Source organism: Liolophura sinensis, chromosome 9 (genome assembly GCF_032854445.1).
Source record: "Liolophura sinensis isolate JHLJ2023 chromosome 9, CUHK_Ljap_v2, whole genome shotgun sequence".
NCBI lineage: Eukaryota > Metazoa > Mollusca > Polyplacophora > Chitonida > Chitonidae > Liolophura > Liolophura sinensis.
Genome location: NC_088303.1, coordinates 14865632 through 14884215, shown reverse-complemented (window position 1 = coordinate 14884215; position 18584 = coordinate 14865632). Strand labels below are relative to the sequence as shown.

The 18584-nt window shown below is 37.7% G+C and overlaps 1 protein-coding gene across 1 annotated transcript; it reads left to right on the top strand.

Moving 5' to 3' along the window:
- Positions 1-8872: 8872 nt before the first annotated feature.
- LOC135475563 (uncharacterized) lies at positions 8873-18369 on the top strand. The gene is made up of 2 exons (XM_064755488.1): positions 8873-9116; positions 16759-18369. The coding sequence occupies exon 2, from the start codon at positions 16807-16809 to the stop codon at positions 17425-17427; it is 621 nt and encodes a 206-aa protein (XP_064611558.1). The 5' UTR covers positions 8873-9116; positions 16759-16806; the 3' UTR covers positions 17428-18369.
- The last annotated feature ends 215 nt before the right edge of the window (positions 18370-18584 follow it).

The following is an 18584-nucleotide window of genomic DNA, read 5'->3' as shown; positions in this document are numbered from 1 at the left end:
AGCGTAACACTTACTCAACACTACCTGTGTGGTTTACTAACAAAGCAGTTTGCATGGGACAGGTATATTCTAAACGGGGCCAGCTTCCCATTCCATGTACGTATAAACCTACTTGAGTATGTCGCTACAGTTCTGGAATGTAAGGGAAACAACCCCGTATATCGTTTGCTGAAATTATTAGATGTAAATATGCATTTTAATAAATGGCATTTATTTTTATGATGTTTTCAAGCTATAAATGTATATAGTGTTATCCCTGTACACGACACCATAACAAACTTGTATAAGCTCCTGTAATTGTTTACCTTTATGCATGTATTTGTACTGGAATCTTTTCTAGTCTGTATGGCCATATCTTTTTAAAACTACATGTACCACTCTATTAAATAAGAGCCGTAACACTGTCTAAAGAGCGTACTTAGGGTCTACTGTAGAGACGATTATGTTCCAAATGTATCAGATATGAAATGTGCCAGATAAGAGTACGGTATACTGTGTCTCGGTCACAATATACTTGTACATCGCTGCAGTCCTGTGTTACTCAGAACTAAAACACATGAACGCTATACGTCATCCGTAGCGAGATCTGTGGAAGATTTTATAAGACTCGAAGTGAGGTTTTGCTGATCCACAAGAGATATCGGAAGGTTGTTTTTGTTTGGAGTGACATGGATCTGCAACAGATTGAGAAAATAACATGAAACAATTAAGCAAAGAAAACAGAAACAATGCCATCATATTTATTATTACAGTTGTTGTTCAATTAAAATATAGTTAGGTACATGTAATGCGTTGTTTTCTTGGCGTTGCGTTCATTTCCCTCTGTTTTTCTGTTTTGTGTTTAAATACAAATGCGTGGATCTGATGCTCTGATAACTTTCAATTAACCAGCATGATTCAGGGAGAAGAAACAATAAATAGGGGTGCCATGCGGCAAAAATCAAGCATCATCTATCATTGGACAATGAACATAAATGTTTTGACAGGGGTATGTGATATTGAGCCTATGAAATCCCAAGGTATATGAAGCGAAATCCTTTGGGTTCATGTAAGGCTCATCTGTTTATCAAATGAGCTTCTTTCTCATAATTTATGGGTCATAATGGGCTAGGGGTCAGCGTGATAGTTTCGCCCAGGCTTTGCCAGGTTTCCTTCCGCAATAATGCTGACCGCCATCGTATAAGCGAAATATTCTGGAGAAGGGCGTAAAACACTAATCAAATCAATAAATATTGATTATATTAACGTTATATGTTGGTGTACATCCAGCAATCAAAGAGTCGATTACATGCACGCAGTACCTTGCTGTACTGGTATTCAAAGTCTAGTGACCTGCTGAAAGAGTGTATGATTGTTAACACTGATCAACTGAGAGCAGCTCGTGGTCGAATGGTTAAAAACGTTTGTCTTTACATTGCACAGACAAGATGGTTCCTGTGCAATCCTGTATGACCTTGGGCCCTCTTCGTAGATTCCGTCGCTTTCACAGCGTTCAACGACGCGTGCTTGGCGTAGTATTTTGTTCTTTAGTGAGCGCTTGTCTTACACCAATATGTTATGTCTATCTGTATGTCTCACGTGGGAACGTTCGTCAGTTAGTTACCAAAGGTCGAGGTTTTATATGGTTTTTTCCACCTATGAAAATGATCGCCATCGTGAAACGTAAAGCGTTTTATAAAAGTGTCAAATAAGAGCCAATGAAAATCAACGCTCACAACACAAACAGTGCCAGCTTATGCTTCAGGGTTCAAACCTACAAAGCTATCCCTAGCCCATGTTCAGAAAAGGGCGACAACTCTGGCATATCAATAATATTGTCTGAAAAAAGCAGAAGAAAGGTACCAACCACGGTCACACAGCACACTGCGCGAAATAAATATGCGTTACATACACCTATGGATACTACATTAAGGTATTTGCACATTTTATTCTGATTTATATTTCTAACTGATATATAAATGTCAGAATTTGAAATCATGGATAAAGGCAAGAACGGCTACCCACGTGCATTCATGAAATCAGGTCTACCAACGATATTTATGTCACGCGAGTTATTCGTGAATACAGGTTCCTTGAGTCACGGCTAATAAAAGTTTTATAATTACTTTTATAAAATGAGTAGAATGAGTAGAATGTTTCCGACTACTCTAGACTTAAAGTAAACTTGGAGAAGCTTGTTTTATGTAGACATTAAGGTTAATTCAAAACATGTTTGTTCATATGTTTTGTTTTTACTCATTCAACCTTTCATTTATACCTTCGTTCATTCATTCTCCAACTCATTTATTCATCCATTTATCCATTTTCATCTGTTCATATATTCCTTCATTCTTTTGCTCATTCGTCATCTTACTTATTATTTCATCCATTCATTGTGTGGATCTAAAAGAAAATACTCTTCGGTTTCTTCTATTTACGCTATTAAAGAAGAAATTGGCAATATATTTGATTTGCCCCATAACTATGATCATTCGCTATAAATATATCACGATTAGAACAGTATACAAACTATAAATATTCACTACGTGTATTCCTGTATGAAGGTAACATATCTATTGTTTTACCTACGCTCGACATTGACACGTCCAGTATCCTAACACCATTATCTCCAAGTTGTAGTAATGAACGACAATTATTTATTAGGTCAAAAATAGCTTGCCAAATATAGGCCTATACTTCCACACCAAATAGTTAATCAATGACTTCCTGCAAAAGTAGTATGCTGACATTGATGTGTACATGAAGACATGATTTGGCCTTAGGCTACACACGTGCGCTTTGGTCATGGCCTACTTCTTGTCGGTTCCACCAATACATTGTAAAGGTTTTCCTATACAAAGTGCTATCACACAGTCGTGGCTGCACTGACTCTCTATGCAGTACGTCTTAATTATATTTTAAATGTGAGAAGTTTCACTGAAAGGCGAAGATATCGCGTTGCCTGTGAACTGTACCTGTGCATGTCATTAGAGCAGGAACCTGATAGACATGTCTGCTTCAATAATGTGTGACGAGCGGTAAAACTGAAAATAGTACGTTAGGGTGGGAGTGGGCGCTTTTGTAAATGTGTCAGTCATTCGAACTTATATTTTGTACAGCACAGGACATGGTTATACATTCATATTTTCCACAACAGTATTTGCGTGAATAAATTATTATTTATGTGTGTGTGTGTGTGTGTGTGTGTGTGTGTGTGTGTGTGTGTGTGTGTGTGTATATATATATATATATATATATATATATATATATATATATATATATATATAGTAAATAGTTCTTGCAATATGTAAGAGCGAAGTAGCCAACAAATTTTCAGAAATGCAGGCAAGAAAGTCGATTTCCTATATAGGCGTGAAATCCAATTCAAATTTCAAATCCGTAGTCCATTAATAATTTCCAAGTCAAATGCAAATATAGGTATATCTCATTCGTGTTTTCATTGCAACTGTTCACAAAAGCATTGTCTTGATGTAATCAACACGTCGAATGCTTATACAACTCCTATCTTCTGGTTACGCGGTATTAGATACAGCTGACACAATCTGCAACAGGTCTTGAACGCTTTGTCCACACCTTTTCACCGGTTATGTGTGACAATTTGCCAGTTATCACACCGTCGTCGTTGCTCTGGTTTTGCTTTAATTTTATTATGCTCATTGTAAAATTTTTGAACCCCCCCCCCACCCCCACAGTGAAGTTGTTTGATAGAGTATCCGTCATACGCTACTTTTTCAATCAATAACTTAACTGTGACGAAGATTAAAATCATCACATTCTACACAAGATCTAAGAACTATGCAGGATCCTTTTGCATATTACTATCAAAATACTGATAATTTAAAATTAAGAAAAAAATGAAATTTGAGTCATTGTTTTAATGTGATTGTATATTAAATGTGATGACAACACAGTATCTTGGGTATTTCTAGATCAGTGACGTCTAATGAATTGCAATTAACATTTTTTTACCTAATTCTTTATAGGATACCACGATAGAACGATCGTTATAGATCATGGCCTTAATAGGCTTCCATACCTTTTACCTGTCGACAAGGTCATGTGTTTGAACCCGACTCTCGTTCGCGCGGTTGTGACTTCAGATTGTTACTTGAACTGCAAAGGTGTTCATCGTTTTCTTCCCTACTCTCTATGGTTTAATCTTCTATGATTGCAAACAATCGCCCATGCGTGCATCGATACATATACAAATAACTTTTAATAAGAATAAATTTAGATCCAAACTGTGCTGTTATTTAATCTTTCCTGGAACACAATCTATCCGTAACACCTTTAACATTAGCTTTATGAATGCTTCACCGTCAGCTATATACAATTTCGCTTATGTAGGTGTACAGCTTCTTGCACTGGGGCCGATCCCCCCACCTCCCAATTCCCCTTGACCATATCAGGTCCTTTACTTACATTATAACTTGCATGATAATCAGCTTAATATGGGTAAGAGTTAACCACTGTATTTCTGAGCCTATTCAGTGGAAATGTGCGAAGTTTTGCATGCTGAGATGGTAAACCAAAGCAGGCCTTACTGCGGCATATGCCTTACTGTGGCGCAGGCCTTACTGCGGTACAGTTTGCGTCCACTTTACCCTCTGTGTCTGTCTACCCTTTTAGACAGATCTACTCGCAGGTTGTACCGCGTCTGCGCATTCCTGTGTGCAGTATGGTTTTGTCCTATGTGTTACATTTGATCAGTCTTTACCTCTGTAGTAAATATTGTTTCGTCCATGCGACAGTTGTCATGTTTATGGCTCTAGGTAAGTTTTATCATGTATGGCAGCTGACAGTGTGAAAGCCCGAATTGAAGGAACGAAAGAATCATAAAGAATCAATTTGTGAGAACTAACTGTGCGTGTAACGATTTGTACCTGAGATATGCATAAGCTGGTGCTGCTTGGTAACCTTCTTGACGAGATCGGCCGTTTGATTTTAGTGGAATAGATGCTGAAAGCTGCACAGCTGTCTATACGATGATCACTCGCTACATTTTGTGGAGATAGCATACTGAAGCTAATACAAGAAACATGCATAGTTGAAATGTGCTGAAAATCTTTCCGTTTTCGTAAAACTGGACAGATCTTTCTTTTGGCATAGTGAAAATGGGGAGCGCTGTAAGCTTCAGTGTATAAGCTGTCTTTACTTTGGGATCTGACATGATTTCGTGACTCAAGTTTGAAGTACATGACGTCACTCTCCTTGACGAATCCGTGTGTGATGCTTGGGTCTATATACGAAGGCAGTTGGGTCTGTCTTATTTTAGGATGAGTAAGGATCGTGAGGAAGGTGATAATATCATTGTTAGAAAGTTTGTAGAGTTTTCAATCCTGAAAAACTTTCCATGGGATTTCATAGTCCGACGCAACCTATAAAATACGATGTTTTATAACTTTTTACTTTTATGGTAAGCCCATTGGTGTCAGGAGTTATCAGATATCGTATTTTATATATCCATAAAAGTCAAAGGGTATAAAATGTCCTATTTTATATCATTGCTTTATCAGGCTAAGGATTACATAACCAGATATAGACATAACCTGTGGAAAACCATTTCAACACCAGCTGTAGTGTGACATTCATCAATACGGCATCCGTTTTTTATAACCCCATTTTGTTTCGATGCCATTCATCATTTTATTTTTATTTCATATATCATTTTATATTACTACCACAACTTTTCCGTCGGTTTTTTTTCACCACCGTAATCTTGGAAAGTAACAATGACTTTCGTTTAAAAGGCTATTTGATATTACATATTAAAAAACATTAACTTTTGAACACTTTAATTTAATTTATCATCGATGTAAAGCCTATTGTGTATAAAGGCTTTTAATGAACTAATTTAAGAAAATATCACATAAAGTTTAATGTGACAAGCATACAGTGGCAGCTGATTTCACGCCATATGTAACCTCTTTTACAATTTATTGTGTAATCTCCCCAAAAAAACGCTAACAGACAATCGGATAATAAATTCCTTTGTTTTAAGAGCACGGTATGCAAATTAAGAGCACTATTTATTTACGACAACGGTTAAGGTAATCGTTTCTGTGTGACACCATGCATGACTCGAGCGCCGGTGACACTTGACAGAAATGGATTGTCCGCCATATTTATGTCTCCATCTGCCCACATGTCATTACACGGGAGCAGATGACTTTCTGTAAATGGCAAAGTTAGTGTAAATTTCTAGACTCGCCAGGAGTCTAATACTGTATGAGCTCTTTCTGCCCACCACTGCAAGCTTGTACACTCCGCTAATGAAGTCATGAAATCTAGTTATGCGACTCTTCATGTGTTCAGTCACTTAAACATCATTTATGTCTGTCTGTTTCATCTGATATGATTGCTAATTTCAAGGGGTTGTTTGTCTTGGTTCTCTCTTTTTTTCGGGCTGACGTTGGTGTGTGTGTGTGTGGGGGGGGGGGGGGGGGGGGGGGGGCAAGAACTGTGAAATACCAAGCGTTTGCGCATATATACATACCTGTATACGTCTATCTGCCAAACGCGCTTTTAACCAACTGTTCCATTTAATCTTGAAAAGTTTGGTTCTTTGATTTCATATATTCAGTGATGTGTTAAGAACTGCTTTCAGTATAATAAAAGTTCTTATAAAAGAACACAAATGAAACAGCACAACTTTTTAGATGACACTGTGATGTATTCTAAAATTTTATACTATATGCACATTCCAAATAAAATAAGTGTATTTTGAACGAGTAATGAACACGTTATTTGGGTTTCATTTAAATGTACAAGAAAACAAGAAGAATTCGCTAATACTGTTGAGCATGGAAGTGGGTCAAAAAGTGGAAGTGGTGGAAAGCTGGATAACAAAACAAATGGAAGACAAAAAGTGGTCGATACGAAATGGAGGGCTATCACTGTCGCCAGTGGCAATACACCGGAATGTCACTTCTGACACCAATGCGGGATGTAGAATGACACAGAGTGTATATATCATACAGCTCACACCACCATCGCTTTCGTTTATGGAAGGTATCGTCTTCTGTCTTAGTTCGAGGTCTTCCCATCGATCATACATGAGACCCAACTTCGAAAACCCATCTGGTAAATTCCACAGGTTTGTGTTAAAGTCAACTTTATATGTTTGGATACTTACTGAGCCCCAGCCACATCACGCTTTGAGGTGTGTACAGGCCAATAAAGAAGGACAGACGCGCAGTGTTTGCTCATGGTCAAAGTTTGTTTGTGATCTGTTGAACCAGGTAAATGGGAGAGAGAACTTACAGACGATTCAAAGACTTGTACAAGTATCCAGATTCTTCGGAGAGACCAGTCGTGCTTGTACAATTCCAGAGACAGATTTCACTTTAATATTCTCGAATATTACGAATTAAACTTACAACAGCATGCGAACATTTCAGTTTTTAACATTTAACATAATCTTGTGTTTTCTGAATGCTGCTAGAATAGTTTATGTTTATATTGTAGCGTACAATTACGGATTAAGGAATACACAATAATAGACCAATGTTAAAATATTTATGGTCAAATTATATGTTAATACACTTCTTAACTGAGAGAAAATCAGTTTTCAACAGGTCACTTTTTTGTCTGCTATTAAAGAATTCTGATTTCAAAGCGTCTGTATTGCACTTTACCTTAATAATTAAAGTGACCAGATTTTTTATTTGAGACCTGATTGGTAAGGGATCGATCGACCGCAAGATTAATGAACTAATCCAAAAATAAGTTACAATATTGAAAACTATTTGTCATCAATGCTATAAATCATGTTGTGATAATACAGGTATACTGAGCTGTTGAAATTACAACCAGTACCATTTAACATACATGGTGCCTAATACATCAAAATACTTAACAATGTACGGTAATTACATTGAAGACACCAGCATTGCAAAAGGAACGACTTTAGCATTGTGTTTTATGTCTAGGAATTTCATAGGGATTATTTTAGGTTGTTAGAGTTGCGATATGCAATGCATGTTTCCCGTGACACGTTGTTCCAGATTAAGATAATTCATACTCTGTACTACGAATAAGTAGTTTTTCACCCCTCCACTCTATTTGTAGGCTTTTAATATTGCTATACAGCAAGTATATAGACACACACACACACACATATATATATATATATATATATATATATATATATATATATATATATATATATATATATATATAGACGTGCATACTCAGTCATGCGTGTTTATTGTAGCTTAAGAGTTAGAATTACACCCCAGGGAGTGCGCGATTCTAAGACTGTCGAATAACGGCAATCAATTCCCCTATTCACACCACATGTGACCCCCCAGTGTACTGATCAAGTGGATTTTTTCAGGTGAGGCTGGCAGATTCCTTTATCATCAGGCTCCTGCCAGTGGGACGGGATTTTAAGGACATTACTTACTGTGATAATGTCTCCCATCAACACCTAATTGAATGCAGACTTGCATTACCTGAGGCGATACTCACAAGCGACCCCGTCGTGTGATGAGGGCCTCTAACAGTCTGTGTTACCACAGGTTCATAATCAAACTTTTACCAAGAAAAATTGGGTTCTTTGAATGGGACAATGCTCGTTTGAGATTACGCATTTTCAGTACTCGAAGTAGAACTTCATCTTAAGTTACGCCCAACATACATGTCTGTCCGACAAGTGTTCACTTAAGGTTAAAAGCACAGAGAGGAACCTTTCAGAGAAATATCCGTGTTTGCAAAGGTGCGCCTGTCGATAGCAAACAAACGTTCAGGGAACAGCGAGCCGCTGCTGTGTGCATTTGGCTGGAGCAGACGATCGATTCTCGTCACTCGTCGCGAGGCTCACAGCACAGCCACGCGCTCTGTCATTGTCGTCTGCGCTGGCGGACTGAGCGGTTGGGTAGAGGATCGTGCTCTGTTTGCGTTAGGTTTGACAGAAGTCCACTCGCTACACGACGAAGACTATACTGGTCTGTTTTCTCACATTGTGGTTTCACGGGTGTTTAGCTGATCTGTGTATCTTTAATTCAACTGACGATATCTTATCCGGAGTTTACGCACTTGCGAGATTCATTTACGGAACCTACATTGTTTGTGATGATGTTCGAGTAATAACACTGGAATCAAGCGTTAGTCAGGTATGTGTCTTTTAGCAAGAGCAGTTATGCACTAGACTCAACCGATCTTTTGGTCTTTTGTGAAAACGTGGGGAACACCATCCATGATGTTATGATCAAGATTGTCACTTAAAGATTGATCTTGTTATTTTTATGGACTTTTTTCACTTTATATTTCGATGTAACTTCACTTTATTATTAGGAATTACATTATAGGCCTAAATCTAAAAGACTAAAGACTTGGTAAATGCTCACAGATAAACGCTGAAGTAGGCCTACAACCTCTTTGTCAGGTCACCTCAGTTTTATTCTAGGTGTTTGTGTAAAGGCTAAAGTAGCAGTAATTTATGTGTGGGAGCACCATCGTTTAGGCAGAATTAGGTAAAAAAATGCATTGATGTTATGTTTAATTCATTTAACGTCACTGGTCTAGAATTACTCAAAATGCTGTGTTTTCAGCACATTTAACAGACTCTAACAATATGCCCTGATCTAACGTCTCCTTGTAGTCGCTGACTAGATCATAAGCGCTCCAGTTATGCATGTATGTGTTGAACGAAACCATGTACACAAAACATGTCGAATAATGTATGTTTTTGCTGATGATATCTATCGTGTGGGCCTATAGTGAAAAAATGATCGGCTGTCGGTCATCTGTGTTGGATCGTGACAGAATTTCCGCAAAATAAGTATTTTATTGTTTCACGAGGTGTTGTGTACTATGCCAGACAAGCAATTGTTGTCTTTGTGTAACTACCTCTGTACCAGGAAATATATATCAGACATACTTTATTTTTTCTGAAGATAATTGTTGTTTCGCTGTGTGTGTCCATGTACTTTTTTCGTTTACAATTTCCGTGCTTAAACATTGCTATATGCGTGTGGGATAATTGACATATTATGACCGAAAGAACACGTGTAAGTAAGGCGTTCTCACTCTTGCGGTTATACTTGTTTACATATACATCTAGGTAATCAAAATATTTGCCAACATAGAGTTTTGGTTGAAAAACCGTAAGTGAAAGTGTATTGCTAACAGCGGCATCATAAGTTATTTCATTGCGCATTATATTGTTTTTACATCTAAGTACATGTGGCCTAACAAATGTGGTGAAAGATCATTAAACCGATTAAGCCAACATGTAATACATGATTTTGTTCATACCTATATAACATCGCAATGGACTGTTGGTGATCCATTGCAATACGAAATCAGTACAGTGGTTGACTATATTTTTCTTTACATATTCTACGAATACAGCGACGACAGCAAATACGACAACTTTATGAATGACATGGAGTGTAAAATGCCTGTAAGAAATGTTGTTTCTTATGCTTATATATTTTGATGTAATATAAACACTAACAGAAGGTGCAGTGACAATACCATTTCTTAGTATTGAAAACTAGTGTAGTTTTGGTTTGCATCATGCAAAATGTTAAGTAGTTGCAAAACGTTTTATTGCTAAGAATTTATGAACTTAATGAAAGAAGTTTAGTTTAAACCATTTAAACCACCTCGAATTTCCTTCAGTTCTTATACGATATGCTCGCCAGAACAAAACCAATCGGTTAAACCAGTCCAAATAAACGGTAGATAAAAGTCTAAAAATTCTAAGCATCGCAATCGTCCTTCGGCTCTCTCGCAGTTTATGAAATGGCATTGTCATGTAAGCTTACATATCGTCAAGCTATAGCTTGAGGGCATGGTAGCTGACAAAGCTCCAGGGATTTGTCTACATTGACTGAATGCCAGTAGTAAGCAAAAATGTCATAAATATGGAATCAGTGCGCTCCCCCGCCTAGGGCTTACATCCGATATTAGGGATGGAATGGCTTTACGCAGAGATCGCCGGAAGACTCGAAATCCCGAACCTGATAGAGGAGCGGAAAAATGCCGCGTCATGTAAATTTAATCTGAACTTTTCCTGCCGCATCCTGCGGCTATTCCGACAATCCTGGATCAAATAGTCCCTGCCGTTTGTTGTTTATCTGTGATCTCTCTGAGCTTAAGCCAAAACACTGCGTGCATTATATACATGGAGAGATTTCATATTTGTATCCTTATTTTATTCAGACAAGTAGATACTATCGTCTCATTAATCAAGGTCTGATTAGGTATCAGCTATTTATTATTAACAAGCATAGATCATTAAAATAAGGGACCAGTAGACAGAAAATCATGAATATTTAAATTAAACATGTAGTGTGTGCCGTTAAATATCATTTCGATGACCAATGCAGTTGGTACCGTAGATTTAGAAAACTAGATGAACTGATTCTTCTTTTACGTGATAAGACTCCTTCACTTTCTAAGGTACAAACTTAAACATCATAGCTAATGACTGTGGAACCACCACAGTAATTAAAGGGAAATAACAAGCGTCCCTAGTGCAAGGGTGGTAAAGTTTGTCCAAACAACCGCCTTCCCCCGCATACACAGACACACACACGCCCACACACCAAACTATAGGTTAAAAGTAGAGTGGAGTAAGTGAACCTAGTTACTAATTGTACTAAGGGTTCAGTCTCCACTTAGTATATGCATATGGCTGCGGACGTATTTTCAACCCTTAACTTGCATCATTGAGAAGAAGATTGGCATATTGATAACTGTAGAACTCCACCTTTCAACACATAGGTGAACACTGATGCTTAGGAAACTGTTAGCACAGCACGCGTCATTTGGTCTCAGTTGAGTTGGCTTCGTGCTATACACAGCCATTAGTGATGAGAAGACAGTATTTATCATTTCCTCTCGGCTGCATTGGTCAGAGAAACCAAGTCCTTTGTATTCGTGCATGACATTGGACACCGGAAACTTTTATTTCTCCGAAATTGCTATTCAGTGATTTACCATCAGATATAACCATGTCATTATGGGGATTTTTCATGCATAATAGACGAAACTTCTTGTGTTGAAACAATTGTTTGGTATGTTTGACACTATTACAGTACTGTACATGTATTTAAAGTTACACGCCTTGAAATCTAGAATGTTCCTGGCTGCAGTTTTAAGTACCGGTATGTTATACATTCAGATTTTCCTGTATCTGGAGAGGCTGTGCACTCTGAACCAAGCTGAAATGGCTGCAGACTGTGAGACACTTATAAATTGTTGTAATTCACTAGGCGACATGCACAGAGCATTGTTAGATTACTAGACTAGGTGTTAATTTAACTGCTCATGCAATAAAGCAACGGTCACCACGCCACACGGGCATGCACTAGTTACTCACTGTATCAGAATCTGGTTACATCATTTGTTATTATTTGTGTCGTAGTAAATATGCATACACATGGGTTGCAGCTAAATACTTGCTTGGCCCAAAATTTTCCACTAATCAATACCGAAGTAATTACGACTTACTGGCCAATAAATCACAGCTATCCAGATAAAGGGTCATTAACAAGTATAGATAATGGTTTTTACTGATCACTTTATGGTTCGTAAATCATTGTTTTGCCATTGGGTGGCACGCATGTGGCTCTAAGTCTTGTGTTTAGCCTGTATGAGTGTATTTCCCAGTGAAATGAAATGAATAGAAGAATAAGCAACTAAAAATAGTTTCAAACACATTTTTGTACATTAATGTAATTATTGCTTACACAATTGGTGCAATATTTTTACTTCTTAAAATGAACCTTTCTGGATAGAGATAACGTTGTGCAGGACAATGTAGATGCGAATCAGCCATTTATATACCTATATACGTATATATATGTATATTGAAGGAGAATGACTTTGTGTGCATTTACTTTCACTTGAAATCTTTCAACAAATAAGTGTTATAAAAATCTACAAAAGAATCATTAGAGCAAAAGATGTTGAAGATAATGGAGGTAAAAATAATTCTTGTTATTTTTGTTAAGAAAACCAAAACAAAAAGCCTCACGTGCATGAAAGATTTACGTGAGTGTAATTGGACGAGCTACAACAGCTTAACTGAGTTGTAGCTAGAAGGCCTGTGTTTGTACTCACATACATGCGGTAAAAATACAGCCCTTTTAGGTGTTTTGTGTGGACTTTTTTTTAGCTGAAATCTTCCAATAAAGACATGTTTAGATATACAAAAGCAGCACTGCAGCGTAATGAATGTAAATATAATTCGTCATTTTGGCTTAGATACAAAGAAAAATAAGAAAAAAATAAATATAAAAACAAACACAACCAGCTTTCTGCGTTGTATGCTTTCAAGATAAAGGGTGTCAAAGTGTTTCAGTTTTACAGTCACACGTTCACAAAAATACATAGTCCTTAACATGGTGTAATGGCATACTCTGTGATCACCCTTAAAATGTCAGATAAATTGGTCTTAGAAACATGACAACTTTCAGGGTTATCGGCTGTATAGATCAATATGTGTCCGTGTTTATTCGCGTTGACTAACACAATTTTTACTATACATGTGCAGAATTTTATTGTTTTAGGATCATTACAAGGGTAATAGGCCTGTTCGCGTGATAACAAATTTATTGAGTATGTAAATATTTTGGCAGGAGTATAGAGCTGGTTATGAGCTCAAATAGTGTATAATACAACCATTGTATATTGGCCCAAGCTTGCTAATTAATTTCTGTTGCCAATCTACACCAGTCGTATAGCTTTTCATACGTAATACCCTTGTTTTGGTGGTGTACATATATGGTTGCTACAAAAGTACAAGCACAAAGGACGATTGATTTCAGCGGGATTTTTCCGACACAGGGATTACATCGAAATCGCTTAATTAGTGCAGCGTGACTGCAAAATGAACCGTTAATATCGGGTTGGCCTCCATAGTCAATTGTAATCATGACTGTAGTCCATGGTGAGTAGAACTTACACACTGTGGACTATTGATGTGCTTGATGGCAGATTGCTGTTAGTGGATCTATATATGTGGTACAAGCGTGTACTGCCTATATATGGGAAGACTTCTTAACACCGTAACTGTAGGTTACTCCAGCATGTTTATAGCATGGTACAGCTATATAATTTATCGTTCGGTAGTTGTATTTAATAAGCAAAACAAGTAGCTTAAAATAGGATTATCCTTTAGTAACACCATTTGCGTGTTCACATTTTCAAACGATTTTGACTCTGAGGTGGATTATTGCAGTCTAGCAGGAGTTGAACGTACTATAGTTAATCCCTATACAACCTCGTAGCATCGATGCATTTCCACACATAGTGTTGTTTAGGCATGTGCGTGTTATCAGTTCGCAAAAGCTGAAGAATGCTCATTTTACATTACAAGATTTATTTCACTAGAACTTAGATGACTTTGGCATAAATGTAGAAAAAAGTGGGTATATTCCTGGGATGACCTGTGATCCAGTGTTTAAGCGTGGTTCACGGGACTATAGTGGTTGACTATTATGCATATTTAAACTACTAAGCTACGCTCCGCTCTCAAAGGCCTTTAAGAGAGAACATGATTTAATATAATCCCGAATTTCTGTCAAGACGACATTTTTCCTTAAAATCCATCCGCTTTGACAAGAATTTTCCTTGTAGCATGGTTTCTCATGGTGTGTCTCACAATTAAAAGTTCATCATGCAAAACTGGGAACAGTCTATTGACATCGTGAGTATTCGCAAAATGCCTTGTCAGCGGCTTGACATGAAGTAGTAGTGGGATAGCTTACATCATCTTAGCGTTCAGTACACCGATTCTATGTCCTGTATAAATACGCCTAGTCAGGTGTAACACGATTCAAGAGGTCAACTACGTTGGCGTTGATGCCGTTCATCCCCGTTTACAACCACCCGGATTATGACTTCGTCTTTCAAGGTTAGCGGCTGTATCAATAACATCCACAGTTTGTGTTGATCCGAAGTCCAAATATACAGGTAATCCACGTGCGAAATCAGGTTCATTCCAGGACAAACCACGATATCGTATGTGTTCAAACTATCGATCAGGTGCATGCCGTTTTTACAATGTAATGGGGAAAAATCAACTTGTCTTCTTTCTTGTCGAAAAATGATTTACCTTCTCATGGGAAAAAGATGTACGTTGATATTAAGCCGTTGTGCTATGTCATTTCATATGTAGACATGGGAGGGGCATGCCAGTTGACTCATAGGGAAAAATCGACAACGAATCTGAGGAAACTTCTAAGCAATTTTCGATCAGCTAAAAATACGGAAAAATGCACACAGCATAGTAAAAAATGGGGTATATCATGAGAAACTCAAATTTGGGGTTTTTACGGAACTGTTGGTTACTTTAGTCCACCTCATGCAGCGGAAATGCTGTGGGTGGTGGTATGTATGGTGGAGGCGAAGTTAAACGACTTCGCCTAATCCTTGATAATAAGAATGAACTGAATGGCTAGGGTTACTTAAAGTAAATCCCGACGACCACCGGTATTAATTAAGTAAAAGAAGCAATTTTGGAAATGGCATATGACTAATGGTATAAGAGAGATTTCAGTTAACTGTTAAGTCCTTAACTGTTTTTGCTGTGTGCCGCGATGTTGTCTCGCTATATACTCAATGTTATTCGTATGTTGACGTACAAGTTATGGAATAGATTAATCAGGGACAGTCAGTTCTGCATTGAAAATTGCAGCATATTATCCTTGGGAACAATATATTTACAGTTACAATTTTAGCAGCATTTAGTTTTCGCCCACTGTAGGTTTAGAGTATTTTAATTAAGTACACCAGTGTATCTTTGGCAATCATCCGTTGTTTTGCATGTTATCTATAAACACGTCTTCCACCACATTTAGATAACATGCAATGTGGGTACTTGATTGCCATAACTCCAGGGTGTGAGCAAATATGGTGGAGTTATTTTGTGTAAATATAAACACAGTCGTGCGTGTGATTAACATGCATTATCTAAGCATACCTCTTATTTGACATCATTATCTCTTTCGAGACGGGAGATAATGTGTATACGCCCCTGGCTTTATTGTCTCGTATGTTATCGGGAGATCTAAAAGCTTTTCTCCGGAGGGGTGTTTGTCACCACTGATAACGTCTCAAAACACAAACCCAGGGAGAAACATGTGAGTGTGATGACACACAAAACAGATGGGTAAAGCTGACCCAACATGGGGCTGTTATAGCTGGACAAATAGCGAATAAAAAGCTGCAGTGTCGGTGAAAAAGGAACTTTTGTTTACAAATACATCTTCATTTGCACATATATAATTATAAATTTGTATTAAAACTTTCTAACGTGGGAAGGCCTGTCAACAACCTGCGGATGGTCATGGGGTTTCCCCCGGGCTCTGCCCGGTTTCCTCCCACCATAATGCTGACCGCCGTTGTATAAGTGAAATATGCTTGAGTACGGCGTAAAACACCAATCAAAACAAAATAAATAAATAAAAATTTCTAATTTTCTGAATACTCAATATTTCTTGCATGTAAGCCAAGTTTATTGTTTTATAATTTTTAAAACTCTTATAATTTAACAGTTACAAGCACATGTAGCAATCATTATCGGTTGTAACATTTTAATGTGTTGGCATTCACATTTTATATCATTCCATATTGTGTTAACACTATGGAAATTGTGTTTTGACAAATTATAACATTTGCGTTTTAAGAGTGTACATGAAATAGCTATACTCTCATGAAAATGCTTAGATTTATGTAGAATTGTACGCTAAGCTGTACAATCGCAGTACGAATAATCCTGTATATGCTCTCTTTTTACAGACCGTACAAGAGGCATGATAGTTGGCTAATATCCCGCGTGACGTAATCATGATGTACCTTCCAACGTCATTGAGTGACGAAGATTCTCAGACAAACAGTTCACGTGACAGCATCAGTGGTGACTGGCCACGTCCTTCATCCATCGATTCATCCATCCATTCGTCAATTCCTTTCGACGACTCCAAGTCTTCAGCTGTCAAAAGTGCCCACCTCAGCAACGAGTATCAAAGACTGCATGAGTTTGTCCTCGAGACAGATGGGGAGGTCTTAAAGGATATTATTCTCGGCAAGCTGTCCAGGAAAAGTTCCAAACACATTATAGCTTTGGGGATTTTGTTCCCGAGAATCAGTTGTCCACCTGCCACGCGGTCGCATTGTGTCCGGTGTCACAAGGAATACAGACCGGAAGACAATACCCCGTGCTGCATTCGTCACCCTAATGCGCATGTGCAAAAACTAAGACAAGATGGCAAAGGGGCTAATTTCGTGTGTAAAATCTGCATGTTAGAATTCAGGCTTTCGAGAATGTTTTTTTATGATGAACATGTTAATGGATACTACACAGGGTTTTGTTATACTGGAAAACACACAAGTGATCCGAGGATGGTACAATATGGCGGGCTTGCCAAGACCTGTGAGGAGACGGGCTGTATTGAGACCTACGTATGAGGTCTTCATCATTCGCCATTTAAAACTTTGCTGGAAATTAAAGACAGATGTGAATAGGAGATATAGCTTAGTCAAGATAGCTGTATGTGTACATGCACGTTGGAGGAATTATGTTTGCCATTACTATTACATGTATTATAGAACATCGTATGGCAGTAAAGATAACTCGACTTTGCTCTACATTTCCAGTGCATAAAGGCATATACAGTGTGCTTATTTGACCAGCTACCCTGTAACAACAGTTAAAGTTATACGAGTTCCAGGATCTTTTATTGACTTTCTCCACCATCAATCCACGAAAAGCGACGTATACGTGTCACAGCCTGTATTTCCCGTACCGGAACTGTATATCTTACAATCCAGACAATGACGCCCTGATGGCCGGCCTCACAATTCTAGATGTGCTGTCTTTAAAACTTTATATGAAAATAGTATATCTATCGATGGATATATTTAGTTTTTGACAGACTTATGGGGTTGTTTGAGAAGGTTTATTATCTATACAACCAGAACTTTCTGTGGCCCGTTACCTCATGGAGATAAGACACACCGTTCAATTTAAACGAGCTTTCGTTACTGGAGATACAGAACACACTTTCAGTACCGGTAGGTCTCCAGGCTTACTACATAATAATGGGAACATACTAATGGGTTTTTCAAAATAAAGTTCAGGTTACTTTTTTCGATGATTTTGCAACTTACGTTTAAGATCTATAAATCTCTTCGTCACAGCTCGTCATTAATTTGCTAAGGGTCCGTGGTTTACCCTTGGTTTCCTTCACCCATAAAAATGACCGTCATCTTATACGTCAAACAAGTCAATCATTCAAGAGCAATATACCCAGAATTTGATGTTATTAATTGCGTATGTGTGGTATATATATATAACACTTGACAATTTCACAATTTACATGGTGCATTAAGTGTTTGCCTTTCCGGATAGCATGGTAAATCAGTATTGCAATATGCAATATGAGTCTTGTGTGACATTTATATAACATGATCAACGTGGATATCACATTATTGATTAAAGTAAGTGTCAAACTAATCACAATTCGGGGAATATTAATGCATTTACTTATTGATATGGGGAATCACTTTATGGGTGCCTCGTATTCAGCATGACTTTCTTCCTGTATGTCTAGTTTACCATGCAC